Source organism: Pelobates fuscus, chromosome 13 (genome assembly GCF_036172605.1).
Source record: "Pelobates fuscus isolate aPelFus1 chromosome 13, aPelFus1.pri, whole genome shotgun sequence".
NCBI classification, from domain to species: Eukaryota; Metazoa; Chordata; class Amphibia; order Anura; family Pelobatidae; genus Pelobates; species Pelobates fuscus.
In genome coordinates this window covers 54291551-54313745 of record NC_086329.1, presented here as the reverse complement: position 1 = coordinate 54313745, position 22195 = coordinate 54291551, and the positions used below count along the sequence as shown (strand labels likewise).

General features: G+C 40.1%; 1 protein-coding gene across 1 annotated transcript in view; it reads left to right on the top strand.

Moving 5' to 3' along the window:
• The window catches only part of SOS2 (SOS Ras/Rho guanine nucleotide exchange factor 2), a 75593-nt gene that overhangs the window by 11256 nt on the left and 42142 nt on the right, over nt 1-22195 (top strand). The window contains exons 2-3 of the mRNA XM_063440397.1: nt 18231-18356; nt 19831-19962. Coding sequence (XP_063296467.1) covers nt 18231-18356; nt 19831-19962 — 258 coding nt within the window. The remainder of the gene's footprint in view (nt 1-18230; nt 18357-19830; nt 19963-22195) is intronic.

Here is a 22195-nt window from a genome sequence, read left to right as displayed (position 1 = left end):
GTTCGTATCTCTCGTAGGCTTTTAGATCACCCTGTGATTGATTCAGATAATATATTGGTATCTTGCATCCATCTAACACAAAGTGTACTGCAAGTGAACTGCAGCCATCGAGCGAGGCTCAGATTACAAGCTATTCTTGGCCCCAGGAATCAGAGTGTAGCGTCAGGAATGGCTAAGTTTGCCATCCATGGAGCCACAGCCATGTTTAATCTAACAATGTGAAATCTACGCAGGCACAGGCTTATTGATTATTATTTTTTCTATATAGAAAGGACTCCCTGAAGCTTAACATTTTGATCAGTGTCAATTTTGAAATGATACAGATCTCTGCTGTGATTTTATAGCTGTTGCTATTGCTATTGCTAAGGTATTTTCTACCACAAAGAAGTTAAGAGCAAATCCCATGTTTGAGATAATGATTTATTGCATGTAGAGGTTTTTTTTATGCTAATTATCTGCTAATATTATAATTTTACTGACAATGCCTAACATAAAGGAAAATGGTGGCTTTTATATATAGTCTCACCTGTCTGTTTAAATGCATTGTGGGTGGGTGGTGTATTTACTTTGATTTCAGCCTGGAGTATAAATTGTGCTTTTTTTTTGTTTTATTTTTTAAATTGCGGGCATGCTTCACTGTCGCCTGTGTACAATTTAGTAGATCACGCGCACAAGCACCATTCCTGTGCCCTGGATATAATCTCATGTGCACAATTTATTAAAGGACCACCAAAGTGCCAGGAAAACATACTCATTTTCCTGGCACTATAGTTCCCTGAGGGTGCCCCCACCCTCAGGGTCCCACTCCCGTGGCACTGAAGGGGGAGGTAGGGGTTAATCCCTTACCTTTCTCAGGCCCGGGCTCCCTCGGCGCTGGGGACTCTCCTCCCTCTTCTTCCATCATCGGCTGAATGCGCATGCGCGGCAAGAGCCACGCGCGCATTCAGCCAGTCTTATAGGAAAGCATTATCAATGCTTTCCTATGGACGCTAGCGTCTTCTCACTGTGAAAATCACAGTAAGAAGCGCGGAAGCGCCTCTAGCGGCTGTCAATGAGACAGCCACTAGAGGCAGGGTTAACCCATAGGTAAACCTAGCAGTTTCTCTGAAACTGCTATATTTACAGCAAAAAGGGTTAATCCTAGCTGGACCTGGCACCCAGACCACTTCGTTAAGCTGAAGTGGTCTGGGTGCCTATAGTGGTCCTTTAATTGGATTGAGCACCATAAGTTAACTGTGATATGCTCGCAACAATATAAAGCGTACACCATGTGGCATGATTAAAAAAAAAAAAAAAAAAAAAAAAATTAAATACCCACCCACCCACCCCCACCACCACCACACCCCCACACCCCCCGTCACCTCTATGGCTCTGTAAAGTTTTGTAATATCCCCTTATGAAAAAGCAATGATGTGACATATGCAACAACCTTTTTTCGTGATCTTTTTATACAAATTATGTTAGTCCACACATGTACCATACCAAATTCAGGTTCCTGATCTGCAACTCCAGGTTTAGTTCATAATCAGCAGTGCAAGTGCATCATTAGAAGTACAGAATAATCTCTGGACTGTCTGTCCACGCTGATAACAAACAATAAAAAAAACACTCTGCATTGTCTGTCCTTAAGTGGGGGCTACCAATGAGAGTGAAGCTCAGTTTGCTTTGCTAAGGTTGAACTAAGTATATGAATTCTCCACATGTGTTTTGATATAATATTTACATCGTCAATGTAAGTTTTATGGTGAAATCATTTAGAAAGAACCAATGCTTTTATACAGCTTTGTATAATAAAATTGAATTAGATACACGTTGATATAAAGTGAACAATACACAAGGATAGAGTCACATCTAATGGATGATCATTTTCCCCATGATGTAGACATTTTCACGTGTGGGGTTTCATTGCGCTTGATGGAGATTCCATAGTTGATTCTTTTATTTGGTTGATCAGCTGCAGAACCTTATATAGCCAATCTAGTTTTTTGTTCTGTTAGGGGTCTTCCTAAAATTATAGAGGCGGTGGGGAAGCAGACAATAAAATTGCTCCACGTTTATATAGGTGACTCTTTTCTAAATCTGCCCCATTATTCTGTTTATTGTACGCCTCGTTTAGGATGTTCCGGATAGGGTTGTGTAACAGAATCTTTGAGAGGAATGAGAGACACACCTTATACCGGTATCGTACCCTGGTTGTATGCTTTAGGTGCAGGTTTTGCCAGTTTATCAAGTCTTCGAAGCTAAAAACTGTCCATTAAAATATTAGTTATCAGAGCCTCGGGCTAAAAGCACAACACATTTTGAAAGGCTTGCCTTGAAATGATTTTCCACCGTAGCACGTGAATAATTTGTTCTTCTAGTATAAATCAGGGCATATCGTAAATTGAGGGCTTGGCACAGAGTGGCATCATGTGGATTTTGTTAATACTTTAAAACATGTTTTTAAAAATGAAAAATGAAAATAAACCCTCAAATTTTAGTTACAAACAAATCACGCTTTAGTTGAATAACCGTGTCAGGGTTATTTGAGTCATCTGGAAATCCAAAGATCTATTGAGCCAGGAATGTCACCACATGCAATGCTGCTAAAAGAGAGGAGGTTCCATTAACGGCGAGGTGGCTTATATTGGGATGCTGGCTGACTGCGCATGGTTGTCAATAAAGAACTCCTCTTGAGGATTTATGTTCTTGCCTAACAGAAAATAAACAAATATGGCAATATAAAGAGACAGGTGTCATTCTAGATCAGTGGTTCCCAACCCAGTCCTCAAGTACCCCCTACCAGTCCATGATTTAGGGATTAACCTGTTGTGTGTTTTTTTTTTTCTTCTAAAAACACTTTAAACACAATTGGGTAATCCTTAAATCCTGGACTGTTAGGGGATATTTGAGGACTGGGTTGGGAACCACTGTTCTAGATGGTAGTGCTGAAAGGGTAAAGGGGAGAATGAGCTCTGTTCTCTCCTGTGTTGTAATTTTGTTTGCTCAGAAGGAGATGCCATGAGCATCTATTGCGATTTTCCTGAGAAGATGCCCTTTCCCATCCAATGTCACTCATGAGAGCTGGTGAAAAATGCCAAAAGATGGCAGCCAGGGTTTAATAGGTGTTACATTTTTGCCATCTCCAATACATGGGACACTGTAGTCCTTTATTTATCTTTTGATTACACCCGCATTTCACTGAAAATGCACTCATGGTGAGTGGAAGGGTTTGTTTTGATTATGGTTTCTTATTTTCTGTTTGGTTGGTTTTAGTTTTGATTTTTCACCTGTTACCTTTTTTTTGCTGTAGGTATGTTTAAAGGGACGCAGGCTACTCATCTGTTTACCTCTGCATTACGTTTTAGCAATCTCTCAGGCATAAGTTGTTCATCCATAATGTGTTGTCTCTAGTGTCTTGTTTTTTTTTGTAAGGCTGATTGTATGTAAAGCCACATAAAAAAAAATAATAAAAAAATTAAAATACGAATGCAATTTAAAGATGTGTTTACATAAAGAATCTCAGAAGTAAATTGAATGTGTGAATATTAAACGGACACTCTAGGCACTATTTACTTATTGGTGTTCCTTCAAACCATGGATCTCAAACTCTGATTTCCCTGATGCTGATGGTCTACAACAGCATTCTTTGCCTACAATAGATAACCAGAGAACTCAATGAGAGTTGTACTTTAGCAACATTGGGCTGCTAAAACTAATTGGGCCTGCTTTAAATTAATTATGTGAAAGTAGATATTGGTTTTATTTTCTGTTTTAAAATACTCTTAGTAATTAAACTGGAAGTAAGTTAAAAAGGCCAACTGCATGGACGACCTCCATTCTAATCCTGTCCTATTGTGTTTTACTCCTCTCCTATTGTGTTGTTTTTTGTTTTTTTAATTCTTAATTTTATTTGTGCTCGGAATAACAGCAAACATGCAGAGCCACAACAGCTACTGCAGGTATAGTCAAAACCGTTCAGGTTGCAGCAGATTAGGCAGCACATTTTGTAAATATTATTTGAGATTAACAGGCTATGAGACTTCCGTATTAATTAGTATACATACTAGAACTTGAGGTTAACCTGCAATGAGACATCTGTATTAAGTGTTTAATATGCTAGAGCATGGGGTTAACCAGCTATGGGGCATCGATAGATTATGGTAGGTAGTAATCGTGCCATAGCATGTTATTAACAAGCTGTGAGATAACAGTGGATTATAGCAAATAAAGTACATGCTAGGCTAGGTATGCATACAGTACAGTGTGATGCTTAAGGTTATGCTAATAAGAGGGTAGGTGGTACTAGTAGGTTGCCAGACACTCAGGCTAGTTGGCATGGGATTGGCTAGTAGCGGGCTGTCTAGGGACACTGCTAATGGATATGTGAAGACATTATTATCATGCAGGTATTAGAAATAAATACCAAAAAGATATAGGAGTGGCGCTAGAGGATAAAGTGAGTGAACGATGCTGCTATACCCAAGTATATCACCACTATATATACTTAGAAAGAATTCAGTAAAACGTAAAAAGGTAAAAGCGCACACACAAAGCAAGGAGGTAGTTACCTGACGTATAATGTAATAATTGGTAACTGATGATGGATATCTCCTCCTTATATACAGTAAGTATATTCAATATTGAATTGCCTATACAGAAAATATAAGCACAAAACATAGTGTAATCTGTATATAATACACAGTGAAGTGGAAATTTTGAGCTGAAATCACTCACACTTTGCTGAGCCGTTTAGAAGTAGGCTCGGGACTTATGCGGCTTTTATGTCACTTAAATGGGACGTACACATTTCCTTCTCTCTTCAGGCAAGTTCTCCACTGATTTGAATAACCATCTGTTGAAAAGTTGGAGTCAGGAGCCAGGAGTATCAGTATATATAAATAAAATATTTATTTGTGTAAAAACAGAAATAAATATAAAAGTATTGCACAACGCGTTTCAACCATCTACTAATGGTCTTCCTCAGGTGCTGTTCAAAGCTACAATGAGCATACTGTTGTTTATATAGGGGATAGTATTAGAACTTTAATTACACAATTCCCTACACATGTAACATTAATTAAAGTACAATTGCCTTATATAGTCCGAACCGGATGTGAACTGCCACCTCCAATATGGCTCCACATCCGGTTCGGATATACAAAATACCTAGATCATACATATCATAATAATTTCCATAAAATGACAAAAATTCCAACATAATACATCAATGTCCTCCCCCCCCATCATAGTCAACCTGCACGATACAACTAAATCGTGGGTGACTGGGTGGTTGGGGATATTGTGAATCCATTCCGATAGTCCGTCGGGTGACTTCCGGTGACGCGCATGGTGATGAAATCCGTCCGTTGCGTCACTTCCGGTTTCGCTAAGAATGAATCAACAAAGTCCCTTCTCTCTTTCCGTATTGAAATGGTGTCCATATAGTTTGAGGCTAAAATAGCCATCTTTAATGTGGGCAATCAGTCCATATGCTCACAAGTATATGTATACCGAAAAAAGTTATTGTACATAAAACACATATTACTAACATATAAAAAAAATGAAGTTTAAAGTGCCTCTTGTCACTGTGACTCATGCATAAAGTGCAAAAAATGTACAAAGTGCTATTAGAAAAATAATAAAATGCATAGAAAACCAGTTGTCCAGCAAATTCCTTTCTTATAGTAATAGATCTAAAAAATAGATCTGCTTTTTAGATCTATTACTATAAGAAAGGAATTTGCTGGACAACTGGTTTTCTATGCATTTTATTATTTTTTATTTTTCTAATAGCACTTTTGTATAGCTGAGGGTTGCTTGTGCGGCTCCGCCATCTGTATCAGCCGTGGCCTCTGTGCCTGGTGGGGTTGGACCGGGATCACCCCCGCCGGTCCTAAGGGGGGAGCGGGTAAGCTGTGGCTCAGTGCCCCCGGTGTAGAGGCGAGGAGAGCGGCCGCCTTCCCCCAACCCCATCCCCCGTAGGCCACCTCTGTTTCGTGCTTGCGGGAAACACCGGTATCTGGTAGTAGTCGGTTCGCCAGGGTGGCACGGGCAACATATCCTGGCATCAGTTTAGGCTTCAGATCCATGACACTTTCCCTTTTAGTCAGCTATGGCTTCGGGAGCTCCTCCGCCATGGGACCGCTCAGTTTGCAGGTCAGACCCCGCCTCCCTCCTATTGTGTTTTACACCCAAACTCCTATAGACTGTAAGCTCGTTTGAGCAGGGTCCTCTTCAACCTATTGTTCCTGTACATTTTCTTGTAATTGTCCTATTTACAGTTAGATCCCCCCTCTTATAATATTGTAAAGCACTACGGAATCTGTTGGCGCTATATAAATGATGATGATAATGATTCAACAAAAGCTATTGATGTGTTTTAGAATTGTCAGTATGTGTCTGCTCTTTTTATAAATGTCTTAAAACAGTTTATTGGCCAGCAGTAACATTTTATGAGCCACAGATCCCTCCCTGCTGCCAAATATCGAATCTGGTTAGTGATCGATCAGCAGCTCAATTTGTGCATTAAGAAGTCGAAAGAGCTATTTGTTTCTCACATGCATCTATGGCTGGTCATTAAATGAACACTCTATGCACCAAGCTAGTTGTACCAATTGTGATGCAAGAAGTATTTGGATGATTTCTTGTTAATATGTCTTCATCTTGTCAGCACTTCTGCTGAGGCTTCAGTAAAGCATAAGTATTACATTTGTTTTATGTGTCCAAAGATGTCCAACCTTTGACCCCAATGATAGATTGTGATTGTAAGTTGTGCCACCCCAAACACAAACTTTTTCCTGACCAGACTTAGACAGGTGTGGATTTATAATGTGGAAGTGAATCTTCTACGTTATGTAAAGAATTGTACCGATACCTGAGGAGCTTAAAATGCTTGTACAAGAAACTGGGGATACGAAAACTCTATTCACCATAACTAGTTGGATGCTAGTTATGATGATTCGAGTAACCTTGTGATCACCTTCTATTATAACCAAAATATATCCACTATGTTCCCCCCTATTGCAAGTTAAACTACAAAACCGTACTTTTATATATTTTAACTCGGAAGTTTTTGAAATTTTTTTAATATCTGTTGATACGTGGAAAAAATTGTATCTTTAAAGACTAAATTTCAGAATTCTAGATTGCCAGTGCGTATTTGATCGGGAAACACTCCTTGTCCATTTTAGAATACTTGCCTCTAGAATGATCTTCTTGGAGTACAACATTAAAGGCACACTATAGGGTCAGGAAGCACAAATCTGTATTCCTGACACTATAGTGTTAAAACCACTAATCTGTATTCCTGACACTATAGTGTTAAAACCACTATCTGCCCCGCCCCCCCTGCCAAGGAGGCAGATCAGGGGCAGAGCCAGCCTAAGCCAAACACAGCTCTGGCCAATCAGCATCTCTTCATAGAGATGCTTTGAATGAATGCATCTCTATGAGGAAAGTTCAGCATCTCCATGCAGAGTGTGGAGATACTGAACGTCAGTGCAGCACTGCCCTAGTAAGCAACTCTAGTAGCCATATTAGGAGTGGCCACTGGAGGTATCCCTAATTGTAATGTTTACAGCAAAATGCCTGAGGGAACTGATTATACTCACCGGAACAAATACAATAAGCTGTAGTTGTTCTGGTGACTATAGTGTCCCTTTCAATGGTTTTCCACTGCTTGACGTAAAATACCAGTTTTTAATGTTACAAATGATCGAACTATAGAACTACTTTGCCTTTTAAAGGGACACTTCAAGCACCACAACAAAGTGTATTCATTGCATAGGTTCCTGTCATTGTTTCATTGCACATGGTATCTTGAGGTAAACTCCACTGCCCAAATACAAAATAAATAAAAATCACTGTTTAGTAGCTATAACTTAAACGAAACCTTGTATGCATTTTCTTATGCTTTTTTTCACTGGGGTATATCTATAGACAGTTTGCAAAAACTGCAGTTCTCTTGTCTGCTGCCTCACCTTCTTGTCTGCTGCCTCACCTTCTAACTCCACCCAGAATTTCCGTGGCTGTCAATTTACAGACTTCCCAATGCAGCTGAATGGGAAGTCTTTGTAAGGCAGGTATCCCTCGGTGCTGGATCAGGTTCCTCCTGTACCAACGTCACACCGATTTGGAAATCTAATGCGCATGCGCAGCAAGTGCAGTGAGCACATTGAATCAATGTCTTCCTATGGGGTTTTTCAAGATCCTGGGCGTCCTCATGCAAAGCATGAGGATGTCCAGCGTTGTTTCACGGAATACAATTCTGTGAAACACCAGGAGGTGCCTCTAGTGGCTTTTTGGTAGAGAGCCACTAGAGGAGGTGTTAAACCTGAAAATGCACTATGCATCATTGCAGGGCTAAGGGGACAGGGTGCCTATAGTGTCCCTTTAAGTTTTCAATATTTTTATGATTCCTGTATGGCTTTTTGTTTGTTTATTTTGTCTAGTCAAGAGGAGAGACAGTCACCTGGTTGACAGCCAGCAACAAAGCAAGCAAAGCAAGAGTTATGATAGCGTGAGTGATCTTTGGCAGTATCATTGACACAGGCTTGACGTCACACAAATTGCCAGTCTGCAACGGAACAATGTTTTTTTCAAAATCAAGTTTAAAAAAAGCAAAGCTTTGTTGGTTTTGCCGTACCTTGTCTTGAAACTGTAGAAAAAACTTTTTCATTTCTGTTCTTTGAAGTCATTGGTATGTCTGTCATTATAGGGATGGTTGAGTATTGGCAAGTGAATTGTAACACCATTCTTTGCTTAATGAATTACCTTGTATTTAAAGAAGTATCCTTCCTTCTACTGTGGAGGCAGAGGTGGCACATCCCAGGGCCTTTTATTGCTCCAAACCTGGGAGCCAAGGAGTGCGTTATTTCTTAGTCATCTGAAATTCTCTTGTGAGACTTGAGGATAGATTTTGGACATTATGAATAAGTTTGCCACAATGTCCTTAGTGGAAACGTGCCACAATGTCCTTAGTGGAAAACTTGTGTAGGCAATGAACAGCATTGTTTTGATATTCCCACACCACTTTATACATAACCACAAAATAGAAAGAAAGTTTAGGCGCTCACTAAGAAAACCAAAAGGCAGCAGTGAACCTGCAGGACTTCCCAATGCCTGCTATATGGTGAACAGAAATGAAATGAAAATAAAAACAGTGGTAAACAGCGCCAAAAATATTCAAATCATACATACATATCGTTCTTGAGTGATACAGCATGTAGAAACCTCAAAACAGATAAGAGTAATAAAAATAATAGTGCAGTATGTTTAAAGATATTATGGGTGGTGTAGTTATAAACAGAATAAACTGTAGATAAAAAGCAAACTCACACTTTGCAGAGCTGCTAAGAGCTCTGCTGTAAAGCGCCTGGACGGTACAATCCCCGTCTTAGGATCTGAAGATATTGGGATGTCCAAACTCGGCAGTCATATATATGGGGGGAAAAAACAAAATACATAAACCAATGGTACAGTATCAAACCAAAAGTTGTAAAAGAAAATGTAGGTATCCTACTTACAGCGTCCAGAGCAATGACTTGCTCTGGTGATGATAGCTTGTGGTGGTATGATCCCCACCAAAGGATATGTGGATGTAACCGGAAACCAGCAGCACCAGGAAATATGTAGAAGCCAAAGGATTTAGGTAAAAAGCTTCAATTTATTTCACAAAATATATTAAAAAAAAAAAAAAAGTGTGGGTGTCCTTGGCATTCCGCCCGGTTTATATAGGGGGTATTGATTCATCAATGTCGATCAGATGTGGTGCTGTTCTTCCTGTTTCCTGTTTGGTCGTGGGCGTCGACCGGAAATGACGCGACGCGACCACTGATGCATGATGGAAGATGTAGTTCATGCATATGTCCGTGGTGATAATAGTATTAGGTCGCAGCCGTCAACCGGAAACCGGAAGTGACGTGCCGCGAATTCCAATGGTTGCTGGGATCTGTAGTCTCTTAAGGCAACCATATTGAAATACATATTAGGAGGGCATAAATGCAATAAAATCTATTTACATTTTGTGTGGAGTGTGCAAAACATAGCATATAGTGATTAATCAATATGGGAGAAGCAGATTCTAATAGTCTATTTAGATAACTTTCTGGGAAATGTTTTATAAATATATATTTTTTTTTATTAAAAACATACTTAATTACTTATTAAATATATATTATGTCTATGAGGAGCCATATTTGATAGGAACCATAGAATCATGTTTTTCTCAATATATAAAAACAGCCAATGTAGGAAATAACCATAACTGTGAGATGGGGATAATATAAAAAGAGAAACGAAGCTCAAAAGAGAAAATTACTTCCATTAAAAAGAAAAAAAAAAGGAAAAGATAGAATAGTAATTACTTTGGTAATAAAATGATGAATTTAGTAAAAGGGATAGGAATATATATATATATAAAAAAAAAAAATATATATATATATATATATAAATAATAAATTGAAAAAGTTATTATAAAAAGTTAAAAAGGTCGAATTCAGCATTTAATCATTTAGGGTGTAACGTATCCAAATAATACACCCATTCCATCTCTTTTTTTCCCAATCTTTTAATCATATCTCCACCTCTCCAGTATTGAGACATCTTGGTTATACCCATAAATTTTAACTCGTGAGGATTATTATTGTGCATTTCAAAATGAGATGATACCAGGTGATTTTTAAAACCTTTTTCAATATTTCTACAATGTTCCCCTATTCGGGTTTTTAAATGTCTTCTAGTTCTTCCTACATATTGTAAGCTGCATGGGCACTCTAAAAGATATATAACATTTTTGCTCATACAGGTAATAGTGTCTTTGATTTCATAGTTTCTGTTAGGCATACCCTAAACTTCAAATCAAATAATACTAGCTATCTTTTAAGTTTTTTTTACACGCTTTACAACAATTGCATTTAAAAAATCCTTTTTTAGTTTGTAGAAAATTGTTAAGGGCATTAGAACTTTTCTGCTGTCTTGTGAATTTTTTTTGTAAGCTGCATTTTTAAGTTAGGTGCCCCTCTAAATACCACTTTCGGCTTGTCCGGAATAATATTTCCTAGTATGGTATCCTCTTTTAGTAAGTGCCAATTTCTATTGATAATCTTTTTAATTTGTTTATTTTTGTTGTTGTAGTCTAGGACTATTGGAAGTGTGAATTCGTTATCAGTATTTTCTGTCTTTTTTAAAGCATTACTTTTAATTAATGATTCCCTATCTAAATTGGTTATTATCTCTATGGTTTCTTCTATACCTTTTTTGTCGTATCCCTTTTCAATGAATTTTTCTTTCATTTCTTTCGCCTGGATTTTAAAGATTTCTTTATCTGAACAATTCCTATTTAATCTTAGAAGTTGGCTTTTAGGAATACTGTTTAGCCAACTTTTATGATAACTATCTGTCTCAATAAAATTATTAACGTGGACCTCTTTAAAGTGCGTTTTAGTGCATAATATGTTATTGTTGATGTATATGTCTAAATCCAAAAAAGTTACATTAGTTTGACTAAAATCAGCTTTTAAAATGTGTTACCATCATCGTTTTTATTTAAAAACTCTATGAATAGTTTGGCTGTTTGAAGTGGACCCTTCCATATAAATAGGTCGTCTATGTATCGGAAGTAGGCAACCAGGTTCTCCACCCAGCCATGTCCTCTCCACACTGTTCTATCTTCCCACTCAGTCATGAAGAGATTGGCATAGCTGGGTGCGAACCTGGTTCCCATAGCGCTACCATTTTTCTGTACATAAAAGGAATCCTTTAAACCAAAAGTAATTATTATTGAATATTAGATTGATGCCTTCGATTATAAAACTAATCTGCTCTGCTTTTATAATATTATCAATTTCCAGAATTTTTTTCACTGCATAGCACCCTTTTTTATGTTGTATTATTGTGTATAGAGATTGGACATCGCAGGTTATTAATACATATTGGTCATCCCATTTAATTTTTTCTAGTTTATTAAGTAGGTCTATTGAATCTTTTAGGTAAGATTTTGTCTTTTTCACATATGGCTGTAGCAATATATCTATATACTCAGATAGATTGGAGAGAATTGAATCAATGCCAGATACTATTGGTCTCCCAGGTGGTTCTTTAATATCTTTATGAATTTTAGGCAGAAAATATATGACTGTTATCTTGGGAAACTTTTTATTTAAATAATTATATTCATCTGTGTTTAAAATCTTTTTATTTTTTCCTTCAATTAAAAAGTTTTCTAATAAAATTTTAATGTCTGGCGTAGGGTCTCTGGACAATTTAGTGTATGTGGTATTATCGTTAAGTTGTCTGAAAGCTTCTTTTTCATATAATTCTGCTGATAGGATCACCAGTCCTCCTCCCTTATCTGACGGCTTTATTACAATTGTTTCATCCTTTTGTAATTCTTTTAGGCTGTCTTTCTCTTTTTTTTGTTAGATTGTTTTTATCTCTCATCTTTTATATTTATAGTTTTTATGTCGTGACCTACTTTTCTTTCAAATAAATCGAGTGCACTAGATTTGAAATTCGACGGGTAGAACTGCACTATTATTTTTATTACTCTTATCTGTTTTGAGGTTTCTACATGCTGTATCACTCAAGAACGATATGTATGTATGATATGATTATTTGATTATTTTTCGAGCGGTTTACCACTGTTTTTATTTTCACATTTCTGATAACCACAAAATGTTCTGCTGGTGACCAAGTCAACTTTTCAATCAGTCATGAAACCGTATGACTTTATATAACATGACCTGTTCGCTGAGGAGGTTGCTATATTGTTGCTGGACCGGCTGTGTCAGTGCGTAGCTAGTGATATATTTAGAGTCTCCTGCAGGCATATTTAAGCAGTTAGTTCAGCCATGGACAGGAAAAGTCTCTGGGTGTGTCTTGCATAACTCAAACAGTTTGCATGATAACAAAACTCACTTTTATTTTCATTTTTTTGTTTTATACCTGATCAGAGTTCACTTTCGCTGATCAACAATAAAATGAAATACAATGAAATATGTTATAGTGAAAGAATTGTATATTTTAAAGAATAATGTATAGCTCTGTACCATCTTAGACTTGCACTTTCCCTCCTGTATCTGTATTTTATTGATTTGTATAACATACGGAGGATACCATGTGTTAAGTGGAGTCATGTTAAGTTGACGTGAAATACATAACCAATGGAATGAAAATAAAGGAAGAGAGCTAAAAGAAAAATTAATGAAATGCATTCACATACATTGTGCGGATGGTTCTATTTTCAGCAGCACTAATAAGATATCTCCCGTAGTGACTCAGCTTGTACTTTCTAGTTTGCCTGTCCAGTGCTGTACCCCGTTTCATAGATTCCCTCTGCTCCAGACGTGTATTCAACTTACTGCCGCCAAATACTTTACATTTTTAGTCTTTGGGAATTATTGTCATATATTCATATTTGTTCATATATATAGCTACGTTTTATATGTTCTAATAGGTTTAAGAAGGATGGGGGCATAGGTTTTTTTTAATATGTAGTGCTATGAGGTGGCGTGCAGCCAACAAGATGAGTTGCTAAAGCCCTATCAGTGGGTGGGTCTCTCAGACATTAACAGTAAATATTGTCTGGTGTTATCAGAACCGTAGCGTGAACGTATGAACCCAGACTCGTCGTTAATTATTAGGGACAGCCTATTTGCAAGTATCTTGGCATATAATTTAGTATCACTGATAAGCAGGGAAATTGGCCTGAAATTCAAACATTGGGCGTGAGTTTTACCCAGCTTGGGCAGAATGGTTAAATGGGCCTTAAGCATCTCAGGAGGTAGAGCACCCAAGGCAAAGCCTAGTTTGAAATGGGTAGTAACCTGTGGTGCTAGCTCCCTGCCAAAGGTCTAATAGCATAGATTCGTTAGCCCATCTGGATATGGGGATTTGTGGGCCGACATACTATTTATTCATTTAGTGACCTCTGCAGTAGTAAAGGGCATGGATAGATGCTCCACTTCATCTGCGGGTATATTAGGTAGAGGCAACCAATCTAAAAAAAGATTTGATATCTTGGAAAGTGGGGGTTGTGATGGTGGTATAGTCTTTAAGATTGTAACGTTTGATATATTTGCTGCAAATTCATTCGCTATTTCATGTGGGGCAAGAAAAATGTGTTAGCTGAAGGTTGCAAGAAACATAGAGGCAAGGGTGGCACCTAAATAGAGGAATAAAAAACAAAATTTCAGTCACCTCCTCCTTGGAGGGGGTAAGTGGGAAAGAGTACAGTCTAATGGGCTAGTTGCCAAAAAAAGAGAAAACCCAACATTTAATAATATCCATAGGATTGAGCCACTAAATCCACAAAGGGACCCTTGTAAGGGTATACAAAGTGTCTAAGAGCCAGGTAAATAGTTATTGTCTAGTGGACAGACTATTCCAGGAATCTACTAAGGTGAAGCCCACTCCTATCGATAGGATAAGATAGGGGATCTAAAGTCAAAGGTTTACCATGGGTCACCACAACAGAGGGATTCTATAGGATTCCATCCTCCTGTCTTCCTTAAAGGACCACTCTAGGCACCCAGACCACTTCAGCTTAATGAAGTGGTCTGAGTGCCAGGTCCAGCTAGCTTTTACCCTTTTTTTTTATAAACATAGCAGTTTCAGAGAAACTGCTATGTTTATTCTGAGGGTTAAGCCAGCCTCCAGAGCCTCTAGTGGCTGTCTCACTGAAAATCACAGTGAGAGCACGCAAGCGTCCATAGGAAAGCATTATGAATGCTTTCCTATGCGACCGGCTGAATGCGAGCGCGGCTCCTGCCGCGCATGCGCATTCAGCCGATGACGTTGCGAGGAAGAAGAGGAGGAGGAGTAGAGCTCCCCGCCCGGCGCTGGAGAAAGAGGTAAGTTTAACCCCTTCCTCCCCCCAGAGCCCGGCGGGAGTGGGTCCCTGAGGGTGGGGGCACCCTCAGGGCACTCTAGTGCCAGGAAAACGAGTATGTTTTCCTGGCACTAGAGTGGTCCTTTAAATTATTTTTTCTAGAAGGATGACACCTACCCTATTCTCTTGTGCAAAATACTTGTGCTTGAAACTAGTTAATAAGAAAGCCGTTTTCGAGAGTTCCAATTCCTCTAATTGTGATTTTAGGGACAGCAATTGTGTATAAGTGTGTTGGGATGTGTGATATTTATTGCTATGGGTATTTTTGCTATCTCTAACTTTTGGAGTAACTTGCATGCCTGACGATGAGCCCCCTTACAGAGGGTTTGTGAGCCAGCCATAGTTATGTGAAAAATCCGGGATAGAATTGGTAAAGAAATAGTGCCTGCCCGCAAATATCTATCACTATTTTAAAGATCCGCCATGTCCCTGTCCCTTTACCAGCAAAGGTTTATGACGGCAATAACCATATCGGAGCATGGTCAAACCAAGGGTTAAGGTGATCAAACTTGTGAGAGTTGAGCTATGTATAATGAATCTGTCTATTCTAGAGTAAGTGTTGTATACAGCGGAGTGGTAAGTTTAATCTACTTCTGTTCGAAAATGCTCACCACGGGTCTACAAAAGTTTTTTTCCAAATGATGTTGGACATTTGATTGGCGATTTTGCCTCTAGTAGACGCTGTCTTGTGGCCCACTAAGTGTGAGGATGAGGAATCCATTTTGTGATGAAGCAAAAAAATTGTGTCACCTCCACAAATTACTTCCCTGAACTTAAACCTCTATACAAATGCAAAGACGTGTGACAAATTGAGACTGGTTATTGTGTAGTCCAAAGACATGAAGTAGGGTATAAGGCATGTTCTTAATGTAGCACTGGAGAAGTAGATGGCAACTTTCCTTATTACCTATTTTGTGCACCAATGAGAATGTGACTTTCTTGCTAACAGAGATGAATACCCCCTTTCTTTTTGATTTAAAGCAAGAGTGGAAATCTGCGGGATATGATGAGGGATTTAATCGGAGCCGAACCCCTATTTACAGTTTGCCGCTTGAGATATATATATAAAATAAAAAATGTACTCGGTGTATTTTGCTTCTGCCAGGGCTAGTCTCCTCCTTATGTGGGGAGTTTAGACGCTTTGCATTCTTGTCTCATCTCCCCACTTTAACCTTTGGATTGTAAGCTCACGGGCAGGGTCCTCTACCTGTTGTAACGATCTGTTCTTATTGTGTTTGTCTTTTTCACAATTGTACAGCGCTGCAGAATTTGTTGGCGCTTTTAAATGCCAGTAATAAATAATAGATAAAATGTTGAGACCCATCTTTTGTGTTTATGGGTATGCTAATACATTTGGTCCCTAGGGGGTTGGATCCTTGTTTGCAGTAGCTGTCAGGAATATATACATTCAGATACTCAGGGGGAACCGTTCCCTCATTTAACTACAAAAATACAATTCTTAAAGGGACACTATAGTCACCAGAACCACTACAGCTTAATGTAGTGGTTCTGGTATCTATCGCCTGTCCCTGCAGGCTTTTCAGTGGTGGTTAGAGAACATAGTAGGGGTCATAGGGGCTGTAGTGGCATATAGGATATATAGTGTGGGATAGTGGCTGTAAATTGACATAGGAGTTATAGTGAGTACATAATGATTGCAGTGGGTGGGGGGTATTGGGGTATAGGGTGATATTGGGGGGGGGGGGTGCAGCCTGAGGGGTTCTTTTAGAATCAGGGGTTCTCAACCCAGTCCTCAAGGACCCTCTACCAGTCCAGGATGTGTCTAAGGTGTTTAGAAAAAGAAAAAAAAAACACCTTGGACACACCCAGGTAATCCCTAAATCCTGGACTGGTAGGGGGTCCTCGAGGACTGGGTTGAGAACCCTTATTTTAGATGATTGGAACCCACATTTTAATTAATTATTTAAATAAACAAACTGAAGTTTCTTCCTCCCTCCCCTTCCCTGAGCCTTACTCCAGGGAGTGGGGGAATCCTGGTGGTCTGGTGGGAGGTGTTTCCGTCTGCACCCACTGTGTAGATGCTCTTTCTGTCCAGACGAATGTATCCGAGCGTTGCTGCGATAACTCTTCAACTGATGCAATAGAAATATCAGGGCTGGTGTGAGAGATTGAATATAGCCTTTAACTCCAACCGACAAGATCTCCCTATCGGGTTGGCCTCGCTGAGGAGAATGGACTGACTGGTGAGGAAGCTCTTTGAATTCTCCATCACCCATGCTGCCCTGAGGCTGTGGCCTTATGGCAAATCTGGCCCTACTTATACCTCGATTTAATACTTTTAGATAAACTTTTAAAATTATTTAATATTATAAGCTTATTAAGCAATATTAATTATATGCCAAATTGGTGCTGTTGGCCACATTTTCGGGTCTCCTCCATCAATAGCCACAATTTGGGGAGGGTAGGAAATCGCAAGTTAGCCAAATTATTTTTTTCCTTGACTCTGCTGTTTTGACTTAACCATTTCAAGTCTGTTCACAACTTGCTTAGTGAATTGACCCTGTTATGCCACAGATGTTAATCTTTTACTTTAACCCCTTAAGGATCAAACTTCTGGAATAAAAGGGGATCATGACATGTCACACATGTCATGTGTCCTTAAGGGGTTAAAGATGATGCTTTTTAATTTTTTTCCGTCTGTTTATGGTTATTGGAGACTCAATCTTTGAGCTGGTGCTTAGTGTTCCCAATCCCCATGTGCCAACGGTGTCATTAATAAATCTACTGTAAATATCATTGGAGTTGACGTTAGCATTGAGAATCTGGTAGTTTGTCGGGTACTGTAGAGATGAAGAAAACAAATTGCATTTAATTCACACATGCATGTTACTTTTTATTAAAGGACCACTTTAGGCACCCAGACCACTTCAGCTTAATGAAGTGGTCTGGGTGCCAGGTCCCTCTAGGATTAACCCTTTTTTTTTATAAACATAGCAGTTTCAGAGAAAATAGGGTTAATCCAGCCTCCAAATCCTCTAGTGGCTGTCTCACTGACAGCCGCTAGAGGCGCTTGCGTGATTCTCACTGTGAAAATCACAGTGAGAGCACGCAAGCGTTCATAGGAAAGCATTGTAAATGCTTTCCTATGAGACCGGCTGAATGCGCGCGCAGCTCTTACCGCGCATGCGCATTCAGCCGAAAGGGAGGATCGGAGGTGGAGAGGAGGAGGAGAGCTCCCCGCCCGGTGCTGGAATAAAGGTAAGTTTTAACCCTTTACTCTCCATCCAGCCCGGCGGGAGGGGGTCCCTGAGGGTGGGGGCACGAGTATGTTTTCCTGGCACTATAGTGGTCCTTTAATCAGAAGGCCATTGGGTTCACTTATCACCTTTTCTTTTTCCAGGTCCAGCAACAGGTACATCCCACCCTGTCTGCAAAAGAGGACTCCTTGTACTATATAGAGGAACTTATTCTCCAGCTTGTGAATAAACTATGCATTGCTCAGCCAAGGACTGTTCAGGATGTGGAGGTAAGGCTATCAGACTCTACCAGCATTTGCCAGTTACAAACATGCATGTTAGATTTTTCTCCTAACTCCCGTTCTCCTGATTCTTTGTTACTGATTGTGCAGCACTGGCATTCAGTGTCCCTCTGAATGTTCCTTATAGAGATGCATTTATTGTATAAGGAAATGCTGATTGGCGCAGCGTGTTGTCTTGCCGTGCATGCGCTGTAGTCTCCAAATGCTTTCCTATGGAAAAGCACTGGGTTGGCTGATATCCTCAAGATTGTTGATCTCAGCCATGGCCGCAGAGCCAGCCACAGTGGGACAAAAGGTAAGTAATATCAACTTTTTACTGCGATTGGAAGGGGGCCGGTACCCTAAACAGACACTTTAAGAAAATAGTGTCAGGAATACCGGTTTGCATTCCTGACATTATAGTGTTCCTTTAAAAGAAATCAAATGTTGAATAAAGGAAACAAAATGAAATATCTGCTAATTAAATTGCAGATTACTCTGTAATTTTGTTGGGTTTTAGACTTTAAGACAAGCCTTTAGCTCCACCACTTAGGAACATGTGCACATTAACAGTTAGGAAAATAAGAAAAAAAATAAAATGGGAATAGCTTTTAACTATTCATTTGCAAGTTATTTTACTTACACAATATGAAGGTAATACGTAATCATGTAGTACAAGATTTAAATGTTATTCACAATTACAACAGGGAACTAATAGATTATTAACTTCTCTTTTGAGTAACACTTTTTCATGTCCTCGCATATATGTGGAAGAGAAAGGAACTTACTTGTGATCTCTCTCCACCCTTATCCTGTATGCTTGCCTGTGAGGGTGGTCTTCCGATGTTTAATTGAACTATGGCCTGCTTTTTGTTTTAATGCCACTCCATGAGCGGCCATATCTATCACGCAGCCCTGTTACAATAATCTTCTGATTTCGAAAAGCCCAGGGAATCCATTTGACAGTCACCAGGGCTGAAATTCCACAAAAAGATGGCTAGTGGACAAGTAGGAAATTTTGAGCTCTGATACTTTTAAATTAATAATAGACTAAAATTTAAAGCCGGTTTCTGTTTGGGGTGTTAAAATGTTTATTTCTTAAAGCCAGTATTTGCTCTGATACCAACAGGTTACAGGTTTTCTGTTTCAATAAGCCTACTGAACATCAAATCCCATCTGCTGGCTGTGGGCCTCTTCTGTAATAAACATAAAGTTAGACATCTAATTATTATGTATAAAATGCCAACATATCCGCAGTGTGGAATGAGTTTCCCAAGTTACTGCTTGGAAACTATATGGTACACACTCAGATATACTGAGATTGAGAAATTTGAGTCTTGAGAAGGGACTGTCCAGCTATACATTGGCTAATTTTAACACCAGAGAGTACAATTTTTAGGAGCCTTTTCTGGTATTCTGACCCGAAGAGACACATCCTTTATATTGCATGATCTGTAATTTGAATGAATTTTTATTCACATAGGAAAGAGTTCAGAAAACGTTTCCCCATCCAATTGATAAATGGGCTATTGCTGACGCTCAGGCTGCTATTGAAAAGCGGAAACGAAGGAATCCCCTGCTTCTGCCTGTTGATAAAATACATCCCTTATTAAAGGTAATACGGTTATCTTGTTTTTTATGTTTATTTGAATGCCTTTAATAGATTAACTGATGTTTTTGGATGTTAAAAAGTGTTGTGTATACCCTTTTGGGTGCATGGGCACGCAGCTAAGAGAGTGGTTTCTGTCATTTGCATGAGCATGGCTAGCAAAATGCCTGCAAGTCCTAAAACTGTATTTGAAAGATATGTTTTTGAGCAGAATGTAAAATAGGGACAAAATCTATTTACATAATTGGAAGAGTAAATTGCAACAGTCAGCAGAGATGGGCAAGAGACAAGGGGGGGGGGGGGCAAGTATTTTATTGACTGCAAGGACAGGAAGTTGAAGCAGATGTGGAACGAAGACTGGCTCTTTTTAAACTTGTTATACTGGATCAGACAGAAAAAAAATACCCACGCGAACACTGCCATTTGTCATTTTATTGGGGCTCTGTAATAGTGTGTTCCATGCTGTGTACAATTTTATAACATGACAGGAGGCTTCCTATTTTGCATTAACTCTCTTTACTAAACTCCACAGCAGTAAAGAAAAAACGTAAAGTAACAAGTAAATCACTGAGCAGCACAGTATATAAGGGTCATACAGTCTGCATAACTGCCTCTTTCTTTACTGCTCCATCGCAGACAGGTCAGAATATTTGCTCCTCTGGAGCTCTTATATTTATATTTATATTTATTTCATTTCGTCCTATTTATCTGTTTATTTATTTGTATTCTATTTACATAGCCTAAATTGCTGTTTTCCTTAGCCTTAGTACTTATTTAGTGGGCTGTGGGACTAGGGGCTCTCTGTGGCCTTTCGGCCCTCTTCTCTGCCCCCTTTACACCTCCTGGGACCTTTCCCTGGCTTTATCCCGGTCCCCAGGCCTCCCCACCGCCCCCCCCCTACCTGGAGTGCCCTCCTGGGCTCCCTCCTTGCGGCCGGTTCCGTTCGCGACCGGTTCCGCGCCGGCCCGCTTCCACTCGCGGCCGGCCTTATAAATTTAGTCCCCGGCTTTGCGGCCTACCTCGCGGCCGCCATCTTGGATCGCAAATCTCGCGAGAATTTCGCGGCCATCTTAACCTTGCCTTGTACACCTCATTAGGGACTCAGTGTGCCTGTATTCACCTGCTATTGCAGCCTGCATCACGGTTTTTTCACACCCTTTGTGTCTGAACAAAAGGATTACCTGCTCAATCACCTCTATATGCTGTTGTTTGGCTGTCTCATCATCTTCTATCAAGATATACTGTGGCTGGGTCAGTCAGGTCAGTGCTGCTGCCTGTTTATTATTACTGTGACCTGCACTTAAGGGTTCTACCCTGTGCAACCGGGGTGAGCCCCCATTATATTACGCTGCTTACTGGGAGACTAGCTGTCGCAGTTCTCTCTAACTGGGTGAGCCCCAGTTTAATAAGGTCACTATCATACCCTGCTGGGGTTATTCTGGGCTTGTTCCCACCATTATACAAACCTGACCCTAAGCCTATTGTCAAGACCTGGGTGCCCGTTTTTTACTGTGCCTTCAGTGACGTACTTGCCTACCCTTGCCATGGAAGATTCCCAGAACCTCCCTGTGGACTTTCAGGCCATGATTAACGCAGCTGTCGCTGCCTCTGTGGAGAAGGCACTCTCTAAGACCCGAGCCGCGGCTCCTGATGTGCCAAAACGCAGACGTTCCCGCCACGAATCGGAATCTGAGTTATCCGACCACCAGTCAAGGGACGATCCCCGCCCTAAAAAGCGCCATGACAAAGGCGAAGGTTTCACGCCAAAATTGGCTAAGGGTAAGGCACCTGCCAAACGCAAACCCTCTAAATTACTCGCCCCGGCCCCGCGTCTGGAATACTCTTCGGACGAAGAGCAGGACCCTGCCCAGTCCATGGCAGTCCTGGATGAATGGCAGGCTGATGCTTCCGACTCGGACTATGACGCTTGGGGCTCGGATGAGAGGTCTGTCTCCGCTTTCATGCGAGAGACCCTCCTGGGTGCTGCCCAGTCTGGAGGTACCGAGGATACTGCGGACGCAGAACCTCGCGACTCGGACACTATTTTGGACCCCTCGGGTCAAGCGATGTTCGACCCCCGTAACATACGGCACCCCAGATCGGGTGATTGGTCGCCTCCAGAACACCTTGCCAGGTTTATGCACCTGTGGCTTCGCAAACCTCTTGAGAAGGAGGTCCGCAGCCGACTCAGGTCTGAATGCCCACGCCCTTCCCTGCCGGATAAAGTCGCTCAGACCCC